This window comes from Pholcus phalangioides, unplaced genomic scaffold (assembly GCF_987345545.1).
Source record: "Pholcus phalangioides strain wild (caught in Gottingen) unplaced genomic scaffold, Ppha-v1.0 ptg000003l_1, whole genome shotgun sequence".
In the NCBI taxonomy this organism is placed as follows: Eukaryota; Metazoa; Arthropoda; class Arachnida; order Araneae; family Pholcidae; genus Pholcus; species Pholcus phalangioides.
In genome coordinates this window covers 23,079,317-23,104,865 of record NW_028301596.1, presented here as the reverse complement: position 1 = coordinate 23,104,865, position 25,549 = coordinate 23,079,317, and the positions used below count along the sequence as shown (strand labels likewise).

At 39.3% G+C, this 25,549-nt stretch overlaps 1 protein-coding gene across 1 annotated transcript in view; it reads right to left on the bottom strand.

Moving 5' to 3' along the window:
* Nucleotides 1-25,549, bottom strand: part of LOC149088317 (sodium/potassium/calcium exchanger 5-like) — a 78,068-nt gene that overhangs the window by 7,220 nt on the left and 45,299 nt on the right. The window contains exons 7-9 of the mRNA XM_089246874.1: nucleotides 16,052-16,331; nucleotides 15,154-15,384; nucleotides 2,179-2,280 (exon numbers count right to left, since the gene is read on the bottom strand). Coding sequence (XP_089103000.1) covers nucleotides 2,179-2,280; nucleotides 15,154-15,384; nucleotides 16,052-16,331 — 613 coding nt within the window. The remainder of the gene's footprint in view (nucleotides 1-2,178; nucleotides 2,281-15,153; nucleotides 15,385-16,051; nucleotides 16,332-25,549) is intronic.

The window sequence follows — 25,549 nt, the reverse complement described above, 5'->3', positions numbered from 1 at the left end:
AAGGAAAACAGTTCTTTAGATGGTGAGGATAACAGAACTGACCCTGTAGATAGCGAGATGGAACATAATTAAAATAATGTAGTAGTTAGCGAGAACATTTTCGAAGACACTGAAAATAACCATATTGAAAGTGCTGACACTGATCATAACAGTAGCACTTCAATGGATAGTGCAAATAATAAATTGAAACCTCGTCCTACGGAGGAAATAAATCCAATTTTAGCACCCCTAATCGGATAATCCTTGTTTGATAATCATCATGTTAACAAACAAAGTTAACAATTATAAGAAAGTCACCAGAGTAAAGGAATAATGAAATCAATGGCAAACAAGAAAAACAGTTCAAGAGTCACCGTCTCGCACGATAATCATTTTGTATCTGAGTCTTTTGACGAGTGGTTCTTAGGAAAAGACCGAAAAATGTACTTCATGGTAAAATAAGTGAAACCTTTGGAACTGAGTTTTATGAAAGCTGCTCGCTATTTCCCATAAATGTTATTATCGACATCAGTATTTTATTTCAACAATCCAGCTGCATATCGCCTTGTGAGGAATTCAAATAAACTGTGATACTACCTCAGTATATTACTTCAAGTATTGCTGCAAAATGGAGGTCTTCCGGAGTATGGTACAGAACTCAAGCGTGAAACATCTAGCAGGAAAATGTTGCGAACTTCTTGAAATTGAGAAGTTAGTTCGTTTGACAATGCCCAAAATTTATGTTAAGCCAGGAACATTTTATAAGAAGGCTTCAATTGGACATCAATACAAGATTATGGACAATCAAAATAATATTTCAAAGGTATCTGCGTAGTAAGTTTCTCTCTCTGTCATGATTGTATCAAAATACTATCTAACGTATTCCTGAATAATTACATAAAAACTAAAAATGATAACTTTAACGCCAAGTCTCAATTAAAAGAAACTTGCTGCTATAAACAATCTTATTCAACTATTCGATCTTTGAATTGAATAGTTTTTTATTTAATTCGAAGTATTTTTGAGAGAAGTATAAAGGTGTGTGTGTGTGTGTGTGTTTTAATTAGACGTGTGAAAAAATGTTTTGCATTTTTAAGGAGATATACGTCTTTTTAATTTTGAAACTTAATATTTAAAAAAAACGATCCCATTAAATATTTTCAACTAAAATTCTGAAAATAAAATGTTATTTATGTGTTCATAATTCACAATTTAAAATTAGAAACTAAAATTTATTTTATGGAAATTTTATAAATGAGTCCACACAATAAGAGTAAGACTTTTCATAATGTGTAATATTGCAAGAGAGTATATGTGTAATTATCCGATCAAAATTTTGAAATGTTGTTTTCGAAGTTCCCCATACATTAATAACAACAATTACTTTATACATTAATAATTTGAACATTTACAAAAATTTTATGGTAAAGTTTAGAGCAGCAATCAATTTCCATTTGAATTATTGAATTCCATTTGAATGAACATTGTTTTTTTTTTTTTTTGTAATTGTCTGTGTATACTTTAATTTTAAATATAAATTCTAGTAAGTTATATTATATATAAATAAAGAAATTGAAAAAAATCGCTGAACAGTCAAATATATTCTGCCTGATTTTTCAAAAATATTTGCTTGGGAGCAAAAAAATCTAGAAATAGGCCTACTTGTTGGCAGAGAATTTGAAACCTCTATATTTTTTCATATTTAATTAATTAATTAAATATGAAAAAAATAATTTATAATATAAATAATAATATTAATCAATTAATTAATTTAATATTCAGTGTTTTCGTGTAACCCTACTAGGTAATAATAGTAATAAAAAAATGAAAATTCATCATCAGTTTTTCCTTCCAATTGTAAAAAAGTACGTTGGTTGCGAGTTTTAAATGCTTGAGTAAAGTGAAGCGTGTACGCGGTAGGACCCGGGTTGTGACGTCACGAAGATATGTTTCAGGCTTGTAATATCTAAGAGGCTTTGCTATAACTCACTTGACTCCCCCCCACCTGTAAATATGCCCGTGTCTCCAAGTCCTCCTTTTGGTAAGTAACGAAAAGAATGCTCGTGTCCCGTGAACGTATGGTCTGCATATTAAAATTCGCAAAGAGTGGCACGTGCATTGAAAATAATCCTGGTTTTGCACGGCTTGGAAAAAAGGTTGGCCGCCCTTGATTTATAAAAGAATTGTTACACATCCTACCGTTTTTGACGACAATGATACTTGCTACAAGCTCCGGTACGCTCGTTCCAGCTGCCAAAATGGTGATTCCAGCCACCGTATCTGGGATGCCAAACGTATAAGCTGGGGAGAAAAAAAAAGAAAATTACACTATTGTGTTTCTCTCGTCGGCGTTTAATAATATAAGTTGAGCCAGATTTTTTCCATAACTTCCGGAACAATTTAATTAAACAATTAATTATAAGAAGGGTTACAACTGAAAAAATGGAGAGACGGAAGAATGTGCTTACGCAGGCCGCGTGCCTGTAATATTATTCAGGGTTCTATATATCCACAGCCATACCCTGGAATGAATCACGGTAAAAAGAAAAGTAGACACATACGGTATATGCATTAGAAGAGAAAATTCTCTCTCACAAAAAATATGTATAAAAATAGCATCGAAGAATGCCTGAAAAAGATCAAATGGGGATGAAATGGAGAAGAAGCCTTCAGACCAAGAGGACGATGCTTGGTCCCTTATATGATAATGACGTGCAGTCCCTTGACTAGTGTGTGTTAAAATTGGAAAAGTGAATCAGAGAAAAAAGGTTTAGAGAAAAATTGAGCAGAATTTGGAAATTAAAAACGTTTACATTTAGCTGCATATTCTCCCATAATTTTTATGCCTTCAACAGAGTTGTGAGAGCAAAAATTAGACCAATCCTTAATCTTTGGATGTGTTTTATTAAAGGTACAGTTACGAATGTGTGTAAAACGAGAGCATGTGAAGGGAAAATGGGCGGAGGATTAGGAAATGAAGATAGGAATTCAACTCTATCAACAATAAGTTTGTAGGAAAGGTTTTCAAATCTTCTAGATGTGAAAAGATGAGAATATTTAGCGCAGCACTTGTGAAAGATAAAAAAATTTGGGAGTGAACACTGTAGGAATACTGTATAGATGATTTGAATTTGAGACGGTGGGATGGCTTTTACATCTTCAGGATAGATGCGTGTGAAAGGTAATCACGTTTGATGAGGAGGCCCTATTTCTGACTATATTGTCGATTATTTCATTCATAATGATATCAGAGTGGTCTGGAACCCAAATTAAGTGAATGTGTATAGAATAGGAACTATAGCCCACATGGAAACAAAAGATGAATGACAGAGTGAGATTTAAAGGAAAAGGACTTCAGTGCCATGAGAATGGATTTGCAATCTGAAAAAATGATGAGAGGACGATTACGAACAGATAAATACTTCAAAGCCATAGTAATGGCAATTGCTTCACCGGTACATATTGAAGAACTGGGATTTATGAACCAGGTTTTAATACTATCAAGTGAAGAGCTATAAGCTCCACAAGCAACTTGCTGGACTTTTGAGGCGTCAGTGGCCACTAATATGGCATATGGGTCTAGAGCATAGTTTCCCAACTTTTTTTGTTCCATCGCCCCCTTCTTCAGAATTTTTTTTCTCCCATCGCCCCCCAACGCAATCTAACCCATAGGATCCTATGTTATACCCGTAGCTTCTACCGCCCCCCCCCTGGAATATTTCATCGCCCCCAAGGGGGCGTTAACGCCCACGTTGGGAATCACTGGTCTAGAGCATAGTCTTTCAAACGTTTTGTTCCATCGCCCCCTTCATCAGAAATTTTTTCCTCTCATCGCCCCCCAACTCAAGTAAACCCATAGGATTCTATGTTAACTCAGTAGGTTCTATCACCCCCTTGGACCATTCCATCGCCCACCAGGGGGCGATATTGCCCACTTTGGGAAACACTAGTCTAGAGCATAGTCTCCCAAACGTTTTGGTTCCATCGCCCTCTTCTTTAGAAAATTTTTATTCCCATCACCCCCCAACTCAAGTCAGCCCACAGGATCCTATACTAAACCCATAGCTTCTAACGCCCCCTTGGACCATTCCATCGTCCCCTAGGGGGCGATATTGCCCACTTTGGGAATCATTGGTCTAGAGAGTCCACATAAACCTGAAAGAGGTGTTGAAGACCAGGAATTTTAGGGAAGTTTTGGAATAACAAGTCAGTATATAACGAGTCAGTAGTGGTGGTCACATTTTTTGGAAGCCACGGTCTATCAGAATATATAGGCTGCAACAGTGAAAGTAAATTGAGCGAAAGAGAAAAACACTGTCCAATGTGTTGGAGAGTGGAGAGCACAGTTTTCTGAAGCCAGTATCTATACGGTTGGAAGTGCCTTGGATGGGAGAAGCAGTTGAGTTTATGCAGAAGTTACTGATTCTTGAAAGTAGGTGATCCACAAGAGAGTAGGATAGTTCAGTATAATTCACATTTTCAAAATTCTTGTAAAGCGAGGTAAAAGTGTGGTAGTTCTCATGATAGAATTGTAAATAGAATTTAGCTTTTGTGTAGAGTCTGAAGCATTCAGCCAGACAACAGCTCCATAACCTATGATACCAGCGAATATGTTCAAGAAGATGGGTTACACAAAAGGAATATTTCTAGCTGAGTGATTGATGGACCTGCAAATATTCATACTGTAGGTGCCTTTGGTTTGAAGACTTTGTAAGTGTTTCTTACAGAGTAATGTGCGATCGAAATAGACACCAAAAATTTTCATATATGGTACAAAAGGAATGTTGATGTTGTTGATAGAAAACGAAGGGAAAGGAATCTTATGTTAGCGAGCAAAAATCGGGAAGTTGGATTTATCCAAGGAAATCTCAAGGGCACTGCTGGAGGCCCACAGTAAAATTTTTGATATGGATTCGTTTAAATTATTTTTCTGCAATAATGCCATCTGACGAACTACTCATAATAAAAATATCATCTGCAAACAGGAAGGTTTTAATAAGGTTTTAATGTGAGGATTCAGTGATGTCTAATGTATATAATACGAAGAGTGTGGGGGATAAAGAAGATCCCTAGAGTAGACCAAGAAAAGGGAGAAATGATTGTGATGACACACCTCTCTATTGAATAAAATGATTCCTCAAAGTAAGATAATTTTAAAGCCATGTGAGGAAAGTTTTTGAAAAACCCATCATAGCCCATTTATGTAAAAGCAAACAACAAGGAATTGAATCATAATCACTGTAAATATTTGTGGCCATAATATAGCAGATTTAATTTTTTTAAAGAATTGTAAATTTCTGATGCAAGTCCCTCTTAAGTAGGCCTCAGATCCTGTTTTAGGTCTGAAGCCATAAAAGCAAGACTGAAGGATTTTATGTTTAAGTGTAATCCAACTTAGCCTGTGTAGAATGATTCATTCAAAACTCTTGCTTATATTGTTAATTGGTGTAAGAAGTCTAAAGGACTTGGGATCAGACGGAGTTCTTCCTGATTTTTGGATAAAAATTATACGACTTTCTTTGAAAGCTCGGGGGACAGACGAGGAAAGCCATAAGTTATTGAAAGATTGTAGAAACTCCAAAACTTTCGTAGGAAGAAGTCTGAAAGTTTTAAGTGGGTTCCCATCAGGACCTGGAATATTGGATCTACCAGTACAAACTGCTTTGAGAAGTTCACCTTCTGCAAATGGGCTTTCTAACATATTGTTGAAGTCACGAGATGAGCCAATAAAGTGAAATGATAAATTGTTTTGGATGGCGTCTGAAAAATGTAGCGTATTTTTTGTAAATAATAAAATTACCGATAGACAATAATCGGAATTTCTTATTTTTTAGAAGTAAGCGACGTTCCACATTAAGGGGAATTTTATATGAATGAGTAACGGAAAAAGTAGTTTGTGAGGATTTGGTAATGTGTGCAACACTTGCTCATAAAGAGTTTGAAAACATGAGGATTCATTAAGTTCTTTAAGGCAAGAAGTAACTGAGGGCCAATGAATTATACTTTTCATTGATGTATATAAAGAGTTATTAGAAGAAATAGTGATATGCTATAGGTGATGACTGCTATATAATGAGGACGTTGCTGACCAAATAATTCTACGATGAATATTAGGGAACTCAAACAGAGGTCCAGATATGAAGTAGTGTTGCCACTGTAACAAGTAAGACATTTAGGAGGGGTAAATGAAATATTATTATGAACTAGCTATAATACCCGGCGCTGCCCGGGTTTTCTTCAATGAGGCTTTTTGGATCATGCGATATCTTCCTCTTGCTTTGAGGGACATGCAAACCGTGTCCAAGTTAACCAATATGGCGACTTCCAGCGCGACTCATGAAAGAAACAAATCTAGATTTAAAGAAACGTAGAAATGAATACTTTTTTTTTTCCTTTTTTTAAGGGGCGCTAAGTATTTCGATCCCCTCCTTTTGAACTTCAAGTTATCCATCTTCCCTATTTCAGTATCCAAAAATGCTTAGTTAAAGCTGTGGAATTTCCTCGATGCACTTTATGGGTCCATAATTAATTTTAAAACATCCTAAACTATATGAATTTATGCAGTTGAATATTAAAAGACAATACGGAGACATTAATTTTCATGCTTGAGAAGATGTAAATAAAAAGTTGAAATCAATGTCATTGCAGGGATATCCAATTCAAAAGTAGGTCCGGGGCTAATTACTTCCTATTTAATCTCCTGGGCTTCGTATATCTTTATATATAGCCATAGCTGACGTCATGCGGCTGAACATCAAGCCCTCGACATACGACGGGAAGACCGTCGTATGGTCTGAAGATCTTCAGAACCCAGTTCGAGATGATTGCCTCCGCGAACGGATGGAACTGTATGCTCAAGGCCTGCCACATAGCCGCCACTCTCCGACGTGAATCCGCCGAGGAAGATCGATCCAGCTATCCAGCTCTGACGAACATTTAACTTGTGGAAGAACTTCATAGATCTTACGACCTGTTTTCGTGTCATTTGACCATGGTGATTGCCATTTCTGTGACAGATCATTTCGCAATTTCTTCATCGTCCACGACTTCGGAAGAAGGATAGAGAAATCTGGTCCTGGTCTTTCGGTAGCTCTTTTGGCTAATAGATCAGCTGCTTCATTCCCAGTATTTCCTCTATGCGCTCTGATCCATGAGATGTAGATATGTCTATTTGGCAGTAATAGTTCTCTAATCTTCCTAGCCATCATGTGGTGTGATAAGGGGTCTAGAACCGCATATAACGAAGAAAGTGAATCAGAAAGAATGTGTGTTTCTTTTTTGCTGGCGCTTGCCTGTTGCGTAGCTGTGAGCAGCGCAAACAGCTCTGTCTGAATACCGTATTTAGATCGTTGAGTTTATTGCTCCAGTTACTTATCTTCAAGTCATCCTAGTTCGGCTAGTTAACCATAGCCGAAGTCACTCCAGTCTTGGCGCCATCAGTGTAGATCTTATATTTAGCCCGAGGGTGTATTTTTCCTTTTAGGTCAATGGCAACTGAAGACCACGCAGCAGAAAGCGAAAGAGACATTGCAAGAACTGGCCATGGACATCGAAAGGCTCTAACAGTTGGCTTCACGGACTCCCCGTCGGACATCAGGGATGGACTGACTCAGCAATGCTTCGTCGACTCCGTAAAGGATCCGGACATCCAGCAGGCGTTGCGTCTGGATGAATACAAGAACGTGAGAAGTGCTCTTTTCTACGCTATGAAATTCGAAACAGCCCAGCAAGCTTCGAGGAGAGACAGACATATGGTCAGCGGTGCTGTTGCGGAGGACTCTACGGCGGATATCATCAGAGAGCTGAAAGATCTTCTGAAGAGTGCCAGGAACGATCGTGTGACGCAGAAAGACAAGTCGTTTGGAAGCTGGAAACGCCACGGAAAAGGCCACCTGCGGAGCGCATGCTCAGTCGCAGCTATGCGAAGATGCGCCATGCCGAGTGTACCACGTCTCACAGCTGCACGGAGGAGACCACGGACTCCACGTAAAAGGCGAGATTGATGGACTGCCGTGTAGGAAGGTCATCGACACCGTAGCCAACGTGAGCATCGTCAGGACGGACTTCTCTCGGAAATTCCAGCAACGACTTCTCTACGTACCACCATCGCTGACGCTGCAGACAGTCACAAGACAGAAAATGACCGTGCGAGGGAAATTGAAAGTCTCACTGAAGTTCGCCACGGTCACCTATCAACACACTGTCTACCGTCTTCGTGGCAGACATAAGGGATACGTGCATCATCGGAGTGGACTTCTTGAGGAAACACGGATTTTCCTTGGGCATGGGGAACGACCAGTTGCACACGCCGAGGAAACACATCGCCCTTCTCGGATGTGGTAGTAACGAAGTACTTCCAAGGAAAGTGATGGATATTCCAGAGGCGGAAAAAGAATGCATCGCCGATGCAGACAAGACCAATGGCAGGACCGGAACTGTTCTTTCACGAGAGTCAGATGGCATGAAGAGGAAGATACAGCCTCGTAAAGAAAAAGCGTATGGAAATGCTGACGCCCTGACGAGAGGACCGGGTCCGTACAACTGTCGTCGTTGCATCAAGGGAGAAGAGAAGTACAGGCCGGCGAACCCTGCAGTGAGACAGATAACATCTCAAGTCTCAAGTGACGATCCTTAGAGCGATAAGAATACTCGAAAGACCCAGCTAGAAGATCCCGACATACGACCGATAATGGGCGGGAAAGAATTCACCTGAAATAAACCAGCGTGGCAAGACGTCGCCTCTTCCAATCCGACGATACTGGAAACTATGGGACTCTCTAGAGATGAGAGATGGAGTGCTGTATCGCTCGCAAATGGGAGTCGGATTTCGAGAAAACGTTCAGATGGCAACTCATCCTGCCAAGAAGCCGAGTGTAAGAAGTTTTGGACGAGTTGCACGGAAGTCCGACCGGTGGACATTTCGGCATAATTAATACTCTCCAGAAGGTCCGTGAACGATTCTATTGAGGCAAGTCCAGGACCGACGTGGAAAAGTGGTGCAAGAATTGCGACGACTGCACCGCTCGTAGAAAAACTCCGAAGCGCACCCGGCCCGCCTTCCACACCATAACGTTGTAACGTCGTACGGGAGAGCCGCCATGGACGTCTTGGGACTGTTACCGAGAACCGCCCACGAGAGCACTGAATTCTCGCCATCGCAGGTGCTGGTGGGACGGGATCTTCGAATCGTCAAAGACCGGATAAACATCGGCTTCGAGAAGATGAAGAATCGCTATTATGCGAAGGTCACGACTTCAAGGAAGGAGACCTCGTCTGGCTCTAGAACCCAAAGCGCCGGAAAGAACTTCAGACTGCCCGAAACTTCAGACGTCATGGGAAGGACCCTACAGAGTGGTGAAGAAACTGAACGACGTCGTAGCTCTGATCCAGAGAACACCATCTTCAAAATGCAAGGTGGTTCATCTGAACAGACTGGCTCCTTACCACAGTAAGTGACACAGTACTACCAAGTCCAGGACCGACGTGAAAAAGTGGTGCAAGAATTGCGACGACTGCACCGCTCGTAGAAAAACTCCGAAGGGCACCCGGCCCGCCTTCCACACCATAACGTTGTAACGTCGTACGGGAGAGCCGCCATGGACTTGGAGATAGAATTGTCGGGACGAACAATTTCGAAGTGGTAGTGTTACGAAAAATATCGGTAATTTTTGAAGAGCTCCCTCCGGACAATAATCTTCTGTTGCCAAACCGGAAATGCTAAGATATGCTTCTAGATTTATTTAGAAGGTCTCCATACGGTGACGCCGAAACTCGGAAACTAAAATAGAATTTTGTGAAATATTATTTTTCTCAAAGTTTCGACCGTACCTAGAAATAGTGAGGCGATCACAAGAGGGAGTTATTGGATTATATGCTCAATAAGAGAACTCTGATCTGGTTAGCGTGTATCTCTGCTTGTAAATACGTGTGAAAATTGTTGTTCTGTAAATAATTTGTAACGTCCTGCAAAGTGTTTGCATCCTCTGCTTATTTCAAGAACTTGTGAAAAATTTCAAATATCCTTTATTTAAGATTTTTACACTCAGTTACAAAACATTTAGGGGCTAAGCAAGCTTGTGAGTCCACTTTATCCGGAACAATATCACATTATGGGGAAAAAGAATGATGGGAATCGTCTCGGGCTCTGAAACCAGAATCATGATCCCAGCTTCACCTTTAGGGGGGTGGGGGGGGGGGGAAGGCTCGAATAATGACATATTCATTACACTATTAATGGAGTCACCGAAGTCAGTAGCTTTGAGTAGGTATCTTGATCCATTCTGAGAAAATTATGCCAATCTTTTGGTGCAAATCTCAATTCCTGTAATAATTTAACGTGCGGATATTGTTGCCTTTTTTTAACCAATCTTTGCACACGTTACCCGTTTTTTTCTTTTTTTGAGTTAATAACTTTCGGTGCCTTAACCAATCTAACTACACCCAAAGCATCATCTGTAGAAATCGTACTAGAAAATCCCGAACTTTATAGACTATGAAAAAGTCCGAACTGATCAAAAGATGGCGAAGAATGAAAATATCCCCCCCACAGATCGCCTAGAACCGGTTCCATAGGCTTCGCCTGCACAGGTATAACTGAGTAGTGTGGATGTACCGAACCCGAACCGTTCAATTATGCCTGCGCAGTTATGACTGTGCAGAGCGTGTGTAGGGACCTTGAGCTTGCGATCTATAAATGTTGATGATGGTTAGAAAGAAATAGAGAGAATTATGTGTGTAAAGGTCCCTACACACACGCTCAGTTATACCTGCGCAGTTATGCCTGCACAGGCCAACTGTGCAGGCATAACTGAGCGTGTGTAGGGGGCCTTAAATCCTTTAAATAAACAGCTACAGTTGCAGCAGAGTGCATAGAGACGAAACTAAGTTTAGCGAATTGTTAAATTTGCTTGGTGTAAACAAATATTCCACCAGAAATATTATATGATCTACAGCAAGAAAACAGATCAAATCCTGAAATTTTATAGTAATCTGCTTCGTAAGCCCATACTTCAGAGAGTGCAAGAATATCGATCATGTTAATCGTTGAATTCAAATATGTTAAAAGGATATCGAAATTCGATCTAACAACTACGAATATTGAAATGAACAATATTAATTTTAGACGAAACGCGATTATGATCAGAGCTGACTAGTGATAGTAAAAAGTTTTCAAAATCCTCCAGGCAGTGCCGTGTTAACGCATAGGCCCACCCGGGGGCCTCAAGCGAAGAAGGGGCCTCACAAAATGAGATCTGAAAAAATTGAAAAATTTTCGAGAATTTACCAGGTAGGGCCTCGCAAAAATCACTTGGCCCATGATGGTCTCGAGACGGCCCTGCCTACAGGGTGTTGAGAGAAAAGTGTTTTATGTTAATACAAGATTCATTGTGAAAGACTGGTTATTTGGGGAGATGAAAATTGCAAGGAAGAAAATTCATCACTGCCATCACGGGGAGTCGAACCCCGGTCTCTCGCTTGCCGGACGAATGCTTTACCATCTAAGCTATAGAAGCAGATAGAATGTTTCAACCTTGTAGCATATATATATGTTGAGAGGCACCGTACATGGACGGCGTCAACAATCAACTAATAGCTCGTGAATGACATAGACCAACCAGATGGCCACATGCATATAGAAATGTCCTCTCCACTTGTCAATACAAGATTCATTGAGACTGGTTATTTGTGGAGATGAAGATCTCCAAGGTTGAAATACGATATCTGCTTCCATAGCTTAGATGGTAGAGCACTCGTCCGGCAAGCGAGAGACCGGGGTTCGAATCCCCGTGGGGCAGTGATGAATTTTCTTCCTTGTAATCTTACCTCTAACCTAAAAATCCGATTACACTCTTACCAAGAACGCAGTTGGCTGGATTCAATTTGAGGCCATGCCCGATAACAGGTAAACGGAAGGATTTTATTGGCTGAGGACTCTTGTACACGTGCCTATATTTTCAGTATAAACTGCACAAGATCACGTGTTTGCTCTTGGCGATGACACATACTTTGAGCGTCTTGTGATGATGATGATACACTCTTGTACTCATTTGCAAAAGGCGAAATTTTCATGAACGAACACGTTGAGAATTTTTCCACATACAGGGTACTTCAAAGCATATTACTGTTATGTTTTTAACGCATATATATTTTTTGAATGTTTTTAACTTTCGCGTACACTTTTCGATTTTTCATTTCATCAAATATCATCCGTTTAACATACGCTGCACACTCTTCCCAATTCTAGATCTTAGCCAATATTATCTATCTATATATATTAAATTGATTTTCTGTGTGTGTGTGTGTGTGTGTGTGCATGTTCTCTATACAAATCTACAATTTTAGATCGATCGTCGCCAAATTTTGCATATATACCAAATGGGACCCGACTTGAACGATAGGCTACTTTAAAAGTTTGTCAGAGCAGGGCAAATGCCCCAAATGGGCAAAAAACTGTCGGGCAACAATGGTTTTTGGGCCTCAACAATCACTTTCCGAACGTTTACTTTGGTTACCGTGGTTCCCTAGCAATGCGTTTCAGACGTGTATATGCCTTTACAATGGTTTGTTACTTCTCTAAGTCCTGTTACTATATGAATAATAATTTATGTCTTTATAATGGTTTGCCACATTTTCAATACTCCCAGTAATGAGGTTTTTTTGAATGACGTCATAATCATCATCAGCATCACTTTGAGGGTCAGGCAAAGGATGATCCCCATAGAAATCAGTGTTAAAATTGCCGATTTTACTGTAGAAATGTGGAAATTTTGTGGGGTTTTCCGCCACATCAATAATTTTAAAAATTTTATTGAATTCTAGATTTTTGAAATATTGAGTTCACTTAGAGATATATAACGAAGCCCAGGAGATTATATATGAAGTAATTAGCCGGACCTACTTTTGAGTTGGATATCCATGCATTGATTTCAACTTTTTATTTATATCTTCTCAAGCATGAAAATTAATGTCTCCGTATTGTCTTTTAATATTGAACTGCATAAATTCATATAGTTTAGGTTGTTTTAAAATTAATTATGGCCCCGTAAAAAGTACATCGAAAAAATTCCACAGCTTTAATTAAGCATTTCTTAAAGCAGAAACAGGCAGAGATAGATAACTTGAAGTTCATGGAAGGGAAGGGAATCGAAGTACTTAGCACCCTTTAAAAAAAAGAAAAATATATATATATTTATTTTTACGTTTCTTTAAATCTATATTTGTTTCTTTCATGAGTCGCGCAGAAGGTCACCATATTGGTGAACTTAGACTAGGTTTGCATGTCCCTCAAAGAAAGGGAGATATCACGTGATCCAAAAAAGCCTCATTGAAGAAAACCCGGGCAACGCCGGGTATTATAGCTAGTTATTTATATTTCTACAAACACTTTTTTTTTATTACACATTTGTTTTTCATTTGTTTATTACACATTTTTAATTTCACAACGCCCCGCACAGTACTGCACATAAGTGTCTCGGCTTAGAAAATACTGAGGTGGGGGGGGGGGGGTCTTTTGTTTCAATATGGTGGATTCGTCTTTCAAAATGGGGGAAGCTTACTGGCAACGCGACTAATTTGCGGCTCGGGATCGTCGTTGTCAGCCATGCCGTGTTTTTATGAATTGCAAAAAATATGCTAATCAGATGAGAAATTATACGAACAATTAAAAATGCGGTAAATACCGGCAAAAATTAAAACATAGGTATATACATGGGTTGAGGGGAAATTTGCTCAGCGTGACGTACCGACATGTACCGATTTTATTTTCGAGCATCTTAGTAGAAATTGAAAATACTTTCGCGGATACATTAAATACATACAGGTTATATATATTATATTATATTATACTAGCTATAATAACCGGCGCTGCCCGGGTTTTCTTCAATGAGGCTGTTAGAAACACGTGATATCTCCCTCTTTCTTTGAGGGACATGCAAACCGTGTCTAAGTTAACCAATATGGCGACGTCCTGCGCGACTCATCAAAGAAATAAATCTAAATTTAAAGAAACGTAGAAATGAATAGTCCCCCCCCCCTTTTTTTTATGGGTGTTAGGTATTTCGATTCCCTCCCCCTGAACTTCAAGTTATCTATTTCTGCCTGTTTGAGCTTCCAAAAATGCTTAATTAAAGCTGTGGAATTTTTTCCATGCACTTTACGGGACCCATAACTAATTTTAAAAACATCCTAAACTATATGAATTTATGCAAATAAATATCAAAAGACAATACGGAGAACTTAATTTTCATGCTTGAGAAGATATAAATAAAAAGTTGAAATCAATGCTATTACATGGATATCAAACTCAAAAGTAGATCCGGCAAATTATTCATATTTTTAATTTTCTGGGCTTCGTATCTCCAAGTGAATTCCATATTTCAAAAATCGAGAATTCAATTTAATTTTTAAAATTATTGATGTGGCAGGAAGCCCCCCCCCCCACTAAATTTCCGTATTTATGCAGTTAAATCGGCAATTTTAATAGTGATTTCTATGAGGATCACCCTTTTCCTGACCCTCAAAGCGATGATGATGATGATTATGACGTCTATTCAAAAAGCCTCATTACTGAGAGTATTGAAAATGTGGCAAACCATTATAAAGGCATAAACTATTATACATATACTAACAGGATTAAAGAAGTGACAAACCGTTGTAAAGGCATATACACGTCTGAAACGCATTGCTAGGGAACCACGGTAACCAAAGTAAACGTTCGGAAAGTGATTGTTGAGGCCCAAAAACCATTGTTGCCCGACAGTTTTCTGCCCATTTGGGGCATTTGCCCTGGGCTGACGAAATTTTAAAGTAGCCTATCGTTCAAGTCGGGTCCCATTTGGTATATATGCAAAATTTGAGTTGGCCTCTGAATTTTTGTGTTTCACCGAGAAGTGTTTCGTGGAGTTGTGCACTTTGCGCACAGAAAAAAAGGAAAAACCATGCTGTATGTGTAAGGAAATGCACTGTGGTATGGTGATGCCATCTAACCAACGAACTGGGAACGTTTGCTGAGGGCGCTGGCACACCACAACATAATGTGCAAGTTAGTACGCCTGACTTCTATGGCATTGTTATGGTTCAAAAAAAGCCAGAATAGAGAAAAAAACGTCTTCTAAAGACGAGCAAATCATAAGAAAAACGATGTCAATAATTCCAGGAAATGATTGTTGGACTCACCTATGTAGGCGACCATCCAGAACGAGATGTAAGACAAGATGCCCAACCAAATGATGGACGACAGGAACGTCAGGGGAAACCACTTGAGGTTTCGCTCCGAGTCGCAGTTCGGGATAGTGATCCGGAACAGCGCGTTCGCAGGCCACATCACGATCCAGGCTGCCATCTGAGTCTTCGATTTGGTGGGGGCGGTGAACAAGCTGAACTCTGCCGATACGACCAATTCATCTCCTGAGGAACAGAACATTATACTAGAGGTAATGAATGCCGAATAAGTAATAGGTAATTTCCCCCTCCCCCACACATATATATGCAGCTCTTTTTTTTCAACACAAAGTGAATAGCTTGGCTAGAGAAAAGAAACAATTTTCAATGAGCGAGTGTACACTCAAACCTTCCAAACCTATTAGGCAGTCTTAACCATGGGTGAGAGGCTTTGCTACAATACCACGTGAATACAACACGTCCTACAATACCACTACAGAACTTCCGTGGCACTGCTTGCGATTTGTTATAACTCGGTTCGGAGGAACGCATTTGAGTTCGTGCACTGTTTTACATTTTGGATTTATATGTACAGGGTGTCCCAGGCCAGAAATTTCGTTCGGAGGGAGTGGGGGGGGGGGTGCAAACTGACAGAGCAATAGATTTGGCCATTTTTTGCCTTTTTTTTCCGCATTTCAGAGACACCCCCCTCCCCCGCCACGGCCTTGACTCTACCTTCGAAATGGGAGTGGTGATAGTACACGTCAAGAAAAAAAAATTTCCCATGTAGCCCAGGTTCACAACCCACTCATTCGGGGTCTACTTAGATTACCTCACTTCAGAAGTTGCCAAAATATGGCAACCTTGTTCAGATCACAAAGGGCAAAAGAGAAATTTTAAATTAGTTATTTACCTTTGTGTTCGTTGTGGATCTTTTCGCAGTCAAAGATACCGTAAGTTGTCTTATGAGAGGAGTCGTCATCGGTTTCGCTATCGCTGAAGCTGCTGCTGTCCGCTCTGAACATGGACGCACGGTGATTGCAATCTTCGTCGTTCCGATGTCGACATTCTACGGCTTTCATTCCGTCGACTGTCACAGACAGCAGCGGTGACTTCTCGTCGAACAGTAACTTGTGGGCTCTGTGAAGTCGGAAATCGCCGTCTTTGCTCCAAACGCGCTTGGCCGCTTTTACCTAAATCGCACGAGCGGATCATTACCACAAAAGATATATATATATACAGTCAAACCTCGTTAATGAGTCACTCTTGGGAGAGCAAAAATATGACTTAGTAAGCGGAGTAAGCCATAGCTGTGCCAATTCCTGCCTGAGGACAATTTGCACTTACAAAAGGTGACCCGGTAAGCGGAGTGACGTGTTAACCGGCTGACGCACTAACGAGGTTTGACTGTATATATAAGTTACGATAAAAGCCCGAAGAGCGGTAAGTTTTACCAAGTCGAGTTGGTAAAAGCTGACATTTAGTAACTTTCATAAAAATTAGAAAAAATGCAAATTTACAAATTTTCATAAATTTGAAAGCTTGTCATTTATTAATCGCAACGATCCTGATGCTAATTAAGATCATAATTGATTAATTAATTAGTCATTCAAATTCGTGAAAAGGGGTAATTCAAGTATTACGTCAGTATCGATGGGGGTGGAGGGGGTTTCCGATTTGCTGACTTTTGGTGACGAGGTGGGGGTTTGGATGATGCTTACGTAATCAACCATCCTTTGTGAAGATATGAAATATTCTTAATGGCATCTTATTCAGAGCAGCCAAAAACGGAAAAAAACCTTTCGATAATTATTGAACACCTGAACACACATTCTACCTATTGATAAATCCCCTACAGCAGGGTTTCCCAACCGGTGTTCCGTGGAACCCTTGGGTTCCGTGTAAGCTTTTTTGGGGTTCCGCGGAATCAAAAGGGACGGAACCTCAAAAATACCGGAACCCTGGTAGCTTGAAAATTTTTCTTGTTACTCTTTCACCTGAAGCAATTTTTTATTTTTATTTCTGTTGAGAACGGGTATTCTAAAATAATTCAGAGAAAATATTGGATAATCGACCAGTAGAAGACAATCAATATTCTTGTTTTTTGGATCCTTTCTTTCTTTCTTCCTATTCTCACACACAAGTCCTTCAGACAACAACAGTCAAGATGACTTCCTGGGAATTGGTATTCCCAAACTCTCAAGACCTACATAAGGATTTATATGAGGGTCTTCCTTCAAAGATTCAGAAGTATTAAATCGTTCCTTTGCATTCTGTGCCCCTACCAGATTCTCCCATGCTACAGATTCGTTACCACAAATGGAACCTCGCTTACACACACAACATTCAAGAGGCCACGTCGAAACGTTGTATAAGGGTGAAAATCGTACAATTGAAACTTATTTAAAAATGACTCCCCACCCCCCTCCCATAGACCTCACAGAAAATATTACAAAAATTCAATGGTTTCAATTGCATTTTGTCTGTTATATAATAATAACTCTTAAGAGTAATTATCTACAATAATTCAAAACAATGTTATAAATTACTTATGTAACTAATTCGCATTTCATCACCGTTCCTTAAATCCTGAGTATTCTTATATTGTTCTTCTGAAGATTTGAAGAAAAAAAAAACCGTCCCTTATCTGAGCAAAGCAGATAATAGTTGGACATCGAGTCCAACTCTCTAAAAGTTGTCTAAAAGAGAAGAACCGAAATACTCTCTGGATATCAGTGTTTCTCAAAGTCTCTCGAAGGCATCGCGACGAGCAGTCGGCATTGCTGATTGCCTGTTCAGTGCTTTAAAGGGGTGTTGTTTTTAACCTATTCTGAGTAGGGCTGTAAAGCCAGAGAGAAACTTGGGAGTTCTGGTGACCCGGACGCCGGACTACAAAATAATTTCCCTTTTTAACTTCTCCCCCAACATTAAAAGCGGGAAGGGGGGGGGGGGTCTCCTTAATGCGTATTTGCCCCGGCTGACCAGGCATCTGGTTGCGGCCTTTGATACCGTACCTCTGTCAACAATCAGTCAATTACTCGATCATCAAAGTTTAGGGCTTTTTAGGTGACAGTATGCAATGAAAAACTATTATAGTGATACATTTTTGTAATCCACAATAATTGCATCGATTCAATGTATAGAAATGATCATTCTCGGAAGAAGGTCTCGAGAAAGGCATTGACATTGACCTGCGTTTTTTTTTCTTCCAATTATTCTTTTGTTTAATGTTGAAAGAAAAGCGAAGGGAAATTTCCCACGAGTGACCATCATTGTATGTGGGTGAATTCACCGAAAATGTCAATATTCTCACCCCTAGTATAACATAGTACACATAAAGTACACATAATCGCTCTCAATGTCTAATCAGTGTTGGTCATGTAACATCCCATGACAAGCGAACATTTAGCATGCTCCAGGAAAACGGTCAATTGCTAAAAACCGACCGTCGTTTCACTTCCGTGTTTTTCGCTCCTCTGAGGCCACGATATCAGTTTGTGCTCGAATTGGCTGTAGTTTCGTTGTGTTCTTATTTGTTTGAAGCCTCAGCTCGTCTTGTTTTACTCTGTTGAAGCTTAAGAATAAATAGTTTTTGTTCATATTCACACTATAGCTGGTGCTGGTTTGGCACCCTGGACCGGGAGGGGGGGGGAAGGAGGGGTAATATTCACCCTTTCTCTTACTTTGACCACTCGTTTCACATTTCGGATGAAAATGATGTATGCCAAAATTCACACTCAACCCACGACCAAGTACAGTGAGTAGTAATTTTTTCCTTTTGTTCTGTATTTTGTTATCAATATTATTTATCGTTAACGGCAATTTCATCCAGGGTAGTGATTACGATTTTTATGAGGAGGGGCAAACATGAATTTTTCCACCCTCTCCACTTGAATTCTGATGATTTTAGAACGGAATTTTTGTTCTTCATTGATATTTGGCGGCCCCTAAAGTTAGGCGTCCGGGGCAGAGCGACTGCGGACTTCAAGACTACCTGTATATTGAAGAAATATTCAAAATTTGTTGAGGGTTCCGCGAAATAGCCTCGTTACCATCAAGGGTTCCGCGTGAGCCTTCACGTTGGAAAACCTTGCCCAGAGCCATTTTAATGATCTCTAAATGTTTCACGGATCCTTCAAGTGCTCTGGAAATGTTTTCGGGCCGCTTAAGTGCTCTGGAACTGTGCCACGCATCACTCAAGTGATCCGTAATTATGCCACGAAACACTTAAGTAATCTGGGTATGTTCCGTGAGTAACTTGAGTGATATGTAGAACTGCACTGGGGGCCGCTTAAGTGCTCTAAAACTGTGCCACATGTCACTCAAGGGATTTGTAAATGTGCCACGGATCGTTTAAGTGTTCTGTAATAATTGTGTCGCTGGTTACTTAGGTGATCTTTGAATGTGAAAGTGATCTGTGAGACCTACCTCAGTGATTTGAAAATGTACCACGGCCACTTAAGTGCTCTGGAATTGTCACGGGTCATTTAAGCGATTTGTAAATGTGCCGCTTAGTTCGTTTTTACAAAATTAGGTTTGAGGGGAGCAAGTCAGATCAGATAGCCTTCAGGACCACATTTGGTCTGCTGGTCAAGGGTTTACCATTTATGACTCAAATGGTGGCTTGCAATGAATTCCTTAAAGAAAAATTTTGAGTTGTTACCCTTCAAATAGCATTGAAATTAACAGAAATCGATTATAATAACATATAAAGGTATTTTCTCTTTCGAAATTTTAATTTTTTAAAAAATATTTTTTGCATTAAAAAATAATTTTTTTTCGTCTGGGGGAAGGGAGGTTCATGAGCCCCCTATGGCACAGTCGTGGCGACACAGTTCCAGAGAATTTTAAAAGGTCCGCAACACATTTATAGAGCATTTGAGCCGCTCGGACACATTTATAGAGCATTTGAAGGCTTCACGGAACATTTAGAGATCACTAGAGTGACTCTATAGAGGACTGGGGGGAATATTAGTTCAGGTGACTACGAACTAGCGAAAGTTTTTTCTTATTTTTGGCACACCGTGTAAGATATCATTAGGAATGTTTAATATTTTTATAAACGGGGTTAAGATGACGTAAGCATCATTTAACCACCCCCCCCCTTTTGTCATCAAAAGTCAGCAAACCCTAAACTTCTTATCGATGCTGACGTAGTACTTGAATGACTCCTTATTTGGATACTTTTTTCTAATTGGAAGTACGGCTCTAGGATCAATGGTTCGCCAGCAAAATGCCATACGCCATACTACCTATGGTGTATATACAGGGTGATCAGCGAATAAGCTCTTATTTCAAAATTAAATATCTCTACAACAAAGATCAATAGAATTACGCGGTAAACGGTACGTTTATTAGCAAAACTGTAAGAATGCTGTACAGAAATTTCGAAATTTTTATTTTTTAAAATTTAAAAAAACAAAACAAAACTGGAGATTTTGGGGTTCCGAAAACCCTCATTTGTGTGAAGAGAAACCACTGCATTCGCCTAAAGTTACTGCATGGGCTGCGGTATGCGCCAGAGGCATTATCGGTCCCTTCTTCGTTTTCGAAACGATTACTACTGAACGTTACGTTATAATTTTGGAACAATTTATCAGCACACATGGCTCATACCGCAGCCCATGCAGTAACTTTAGGCGAATGCAGCGGTTTCTCTTCACACAAATGAGGATTTTCGAAACCCCAAAATCTCCAGTTTTGTTTTTGTTTTTTTAAATTTTAAAAAATTAAAAAAACAACTAAATTTTCGAAATTTCTGTACAACATTCTTACAGTTTTGCTAATAAACGTACCGTTTGCCGCATAATTCTATTGATCTTTGTTGTAGAGATATTTAATTTTGAAATAAAGGTTTATTCGCTGATCACCCTGTATATGTTACAGTAAATGTGTTAAATCCCGGGACCATATATTAAGACCTCTTTGTAAACGCACTCTCCGCCCAGGCTCAAATGGGCGTGGTCTCGGAGCTACTGCGTGACGCAATTGATGAAGCACTTTGTAGCAGACGACAAGCAAGCGAACAGCAAAGAGCCTACTGTATTGAAAAGGATTATTTAAATTTTAGTTGCTTATTTTTAACTGTTTCAATTTAGTGATCTCTCGTTTACGGTGTTGGTTCAGGTGCACTTGTGGTGCTTTCATAATATTTATAATATTTGTGATTCTCACGTGAAAATGAGAAACCAAATATGTGTTCTTGCGCGATAGCAACGTGCAAAAACTATACTCGGAGGAGAAAGAAACTTCGGATCCAAGTTACTTATAATTTTCATAAAGACCGCAAGAAACTACCAAAATATGGGTGTCCGAATGTAAGAGGCTCGATCAACCCCGCTCATATTTGCAGCAATCAATTTCAACCATTCTAGTGATTATGAAGATGACCTGAACAATCGACTTCTAATTTTACTTCATAAATTTTTTTTGAAAGCTTCTGCTGTGCCGTCGGTAAATCTACCCGGTCAAAGTACACCAAATGATGAATCTACGTATTTTAAGAACATCTCGATTGAATAAGGCCGGTATTACACTATAAAAGTTTGATAAAATCCATTTTATAACACTTGAAAAATCTAACCAATAAGGTTATTGGTTACATTCTAGAAAATGCAACCGTTGACCTGCATTTTTCAAGTTCTATAATAGGACTTTTATCAAACTTTTATAGTGTAATACCGGCCTAAGAGACGTGTGCGTTCAAATGCTTTGGACAGGATATTATATCTAAGTACTAAAAAGCCCCATCTGAAAACCACCGAGTTTTTTTCTTCTATTTTTAATATTAATATAATGTGTATAATCAATATTATATATATACATATATTTTATATTTGCTTCCCATGCTTTATGTTGCAATAACGAAGTTAACACTTCTAAAACCTACAGCTAATTCAAATGAAGATAACATGAGATAATTAAAAATTATAGAGTTCGAATGAGATAATTGAAATAATTTTAATTGAAAGCCAACTCGAGATAAATAAACTAACGTACGTGATTCAACTGAAATGGAGCCGAGGAAAATATTCTTCATAAGCAAATGCAAAATTTCTTATTTTAAATGCTTAAGTGGTTGGACGAAGCAAGTCAATAAATAAACAAAAACTAATGACAAGAATCGAAAAAATAATTTTGGAAAAAATTCAATAAAATAGGCACTAGAGCGATTGCAAACTGTCGTAATTAACAGCACTCAATCAATGACGTCACACATGACGTCAGCTGCTATCGACGCCAGCACCTCACGAGACAGCCCTAGTTGCATAGCCCTGGATATAGCTACTAGATTATTCATTATTCCACACCCCTTAGCGCTCACCAATTGCACTAGCATATTATGCATAATCATTGGTAAAAGTGATATTTTTTTAGTATTTATAAAATTTACTAATGACGCTTGGGTATTATCTATAATCGCCGGTAAAAAGTCATAAATTTATCAAACTTATCTACGAAGATGATTGACGATTATGCATAGTAACCGATTCATCACATTTGTCGTAACGTATGCACACATGGGCGGAAAAAATAACTGACGCTTTTGCAAATGATGTTATCAATTAGTTTTGATTTCAAATGAGCTTCGAAGTTCACGTTCAGGGTAGGTGAACTACCCTTGTCACTGTGATACAAATTCACTTCAGCGGTCTAATTACTTCAAGGCGAGAATGGTAACTTCGTTGTGTATTGTGGATACATATTAAAGGCCTATGTACACACGTTCCGATATACCTTTCTTTCATGGCCTCCACAAGGGGTAGGCTGACAAGGCTTCAGCACTGGGGCCCCGGGACGATTTTCACCATTTTTTGTTTTTTTACGCTATAAATTCATCATAAGGGGGGCCCGGTGGAAGCCACGTCGGGGGCCCCCACAAAAGATCCCAGCCTGGGGGCCCTGTTTCAGGATGTGGGGGCCATGCTTTCTTTCTTTCAAACCGTGTACAACTCCGGTCTATCGCCACGGACAATTTATTACAGAATAAGTTGTGCCGGAAGTGTGCATGTGTCCCTAACAGTCTGAGTGCGTATCTAGTGTTGCGCATGAATTTTAGTGCGCCATCTATTTTTCAAACTATGAGTGAAGTGTGATGATTGATTATTTGCACGTCTGTTTCTCTCTGTGGCGAGACTATTTAACGGAGAGATCCAGGGCCGGGCTTAGGAATTTTACGGCCCCTCAAAAAAAATAGAAAAATCCCAGGCGAAAGTGTCACGGAAAATTTCTAAGTATAGAACTAACACAAGAAGGTTGCTGCCGGCATTTTACCTGCAAACATTTGTTTAAATTTTAAATTTAATGTAAATTTAAACTCGACCAGAGACCATTAAATTCCCTACTTCGACAAACTTTCTCAATACACATGCACTTTAAATCATACACATACTCTCTTGTCTTTCCCTTCATACGTGGCCCCCGTGGCCTCAATCTGTAAGCCCGCAGATGGTTCGAAAGAGCCAGGCCCGGGAAGAAAAATTTCATTCTGGTCTGGTCTGGAAAAAAAATTTTATGTAGTTGCACCCCATCTTGTAAATTTTTAGACTTACTAACATAAATCTTAAAGGAGAAAAAATTGTTTCAGGAAGAACTCATTTTATTACACTTATTTTTTCATTATTTCAAGAACTCATTGATAGCTGAGATCGAAATCAAACACGATACATTGAAAGGCAATTGCGTTCTAATTAATTTGGCAAAATTTATAAATGGCTAATAGTAATCAGTGTGGTCCACCTGATAACACTTCGTCGTGGCTCGAATCATATTGAACAGACATGCATTTCTGACATACTTTTAAAGTGTTTCATCATCTTTATCAAAGATATGTTACGATTCGATAACTGATAATTTTTCTAATCTTTTATTGTTTTTGCTCAGCTAATGTAAATAATAGTAGTGAAGGAATCAAGTACTGGGGTTCGCAAAATTAAAGTATATTCCGTTTAACGTTCCCACTTGGAAAGTTCTCGGTGAGTACGACTTATTTACGTTATTTTAACTTTTACTAACACTTGAAATTCCCAGTTTAAAGTGTTTTCCCGCCTGCAAGGTTTTTTATGACGAGTTTTTGAAAAAGTGGGATTCATTATATACGAGCACTCCGATGTTATTACTTGTTAACCAAGAGTTTCTTGGTTAAAAGTAAAATCCAAGATTGTAATCTCTATATTTGAATATTCAAACTTGTTTATAGCTGCAATCAGTCTAAACCTCAGATATAAAAGATTTATTTAATAGTTGGCAAACGCATTTTCTTATCAGGCAATGAACTATCGGGGCTGAACTGCTGAACTGCATCTGCTGAATGAACTGCAACGTAGCCTACATCCTAAATTTTCAGACCTTTGTGCTCTTAAATGTTTTTATGCATGAACTCTCTGTTCATGAAACAAAATATCTCTATGTTGGTACTGTACTAAATGAAGAATTATGCTGAGGGAAAAAAAATCAAAGAATCCCTTACTTTTTTTTCCCCCGGAAGTTCAGCAGTAAAAATTGTCAAAATTTAGAATTCATACATTGTATATCCGTCTTCCGGAATATATGAGAGAATGATTCTCAGATGGTTTTGTTAGGAAATTTCGAAGAAGTTTTCAAGCCTCCCTAGCAGGGCCCCGAGCCGAATGGGGTAACTCCAGCTGGCTGACGCAAAGATATATTTTTGGAAAGAGAGAAAATTCAACTGCACCTCCGGGGAAGCGAACCCACGTCCTTTCACTTTCCGGATGAATGCATTAGACTACAGAGTCAACGAATATCTCGATCTTTCCTTGGAGCTCATGTCCGCTGAACTGACCGTACATGGACAGTCTGTCCTAACTCAGGCCAGAGCTCACAATTGCTGACAATGCCACCAGATGGCAACTTATCCGAGGATGATGTCACTCTCCGCTATCAGCCAGCTGTTGAAAACCTTCGTATGGATAGCGCAGAGTGACATCATCCTCGGACAAGTCGCCATCTGGTGGCATTGTCAGCGATTGTGAACTCTGGCACAGTATATAACAAAATAGAAGCTACTAGGAGCGAAACCTGTTTTCTCGCCTAGTAGATTCAGGTGTGAACATAATGCGTCCGTATTTCAGATTCCGGAAATCCGCGTTGTCTCTGATTAGTTAAAAACCCGAACTTCAACTTTTTTTAGTTCCGATTCCGGCAATCGGTAGTCATCGGGCCAATCGAAATAAGGAAACGCTCCCTTCATTTGCATATAGCTTGTCGCCACTTTACGCAAGCCAGCTGTGAAAAGCAAAAAATGAACCAGAAAGAAACTTTCCGGTTCATTTAAAGATTCCGCGCGTGTTGGACTTAGTACTTGAACCAGACTGTGAGCGATAGAAGATACTGATTTATTGATTAAAATGATATATTTTTTTTCAATTTTCTTTTGAAAACTCAAACTCGG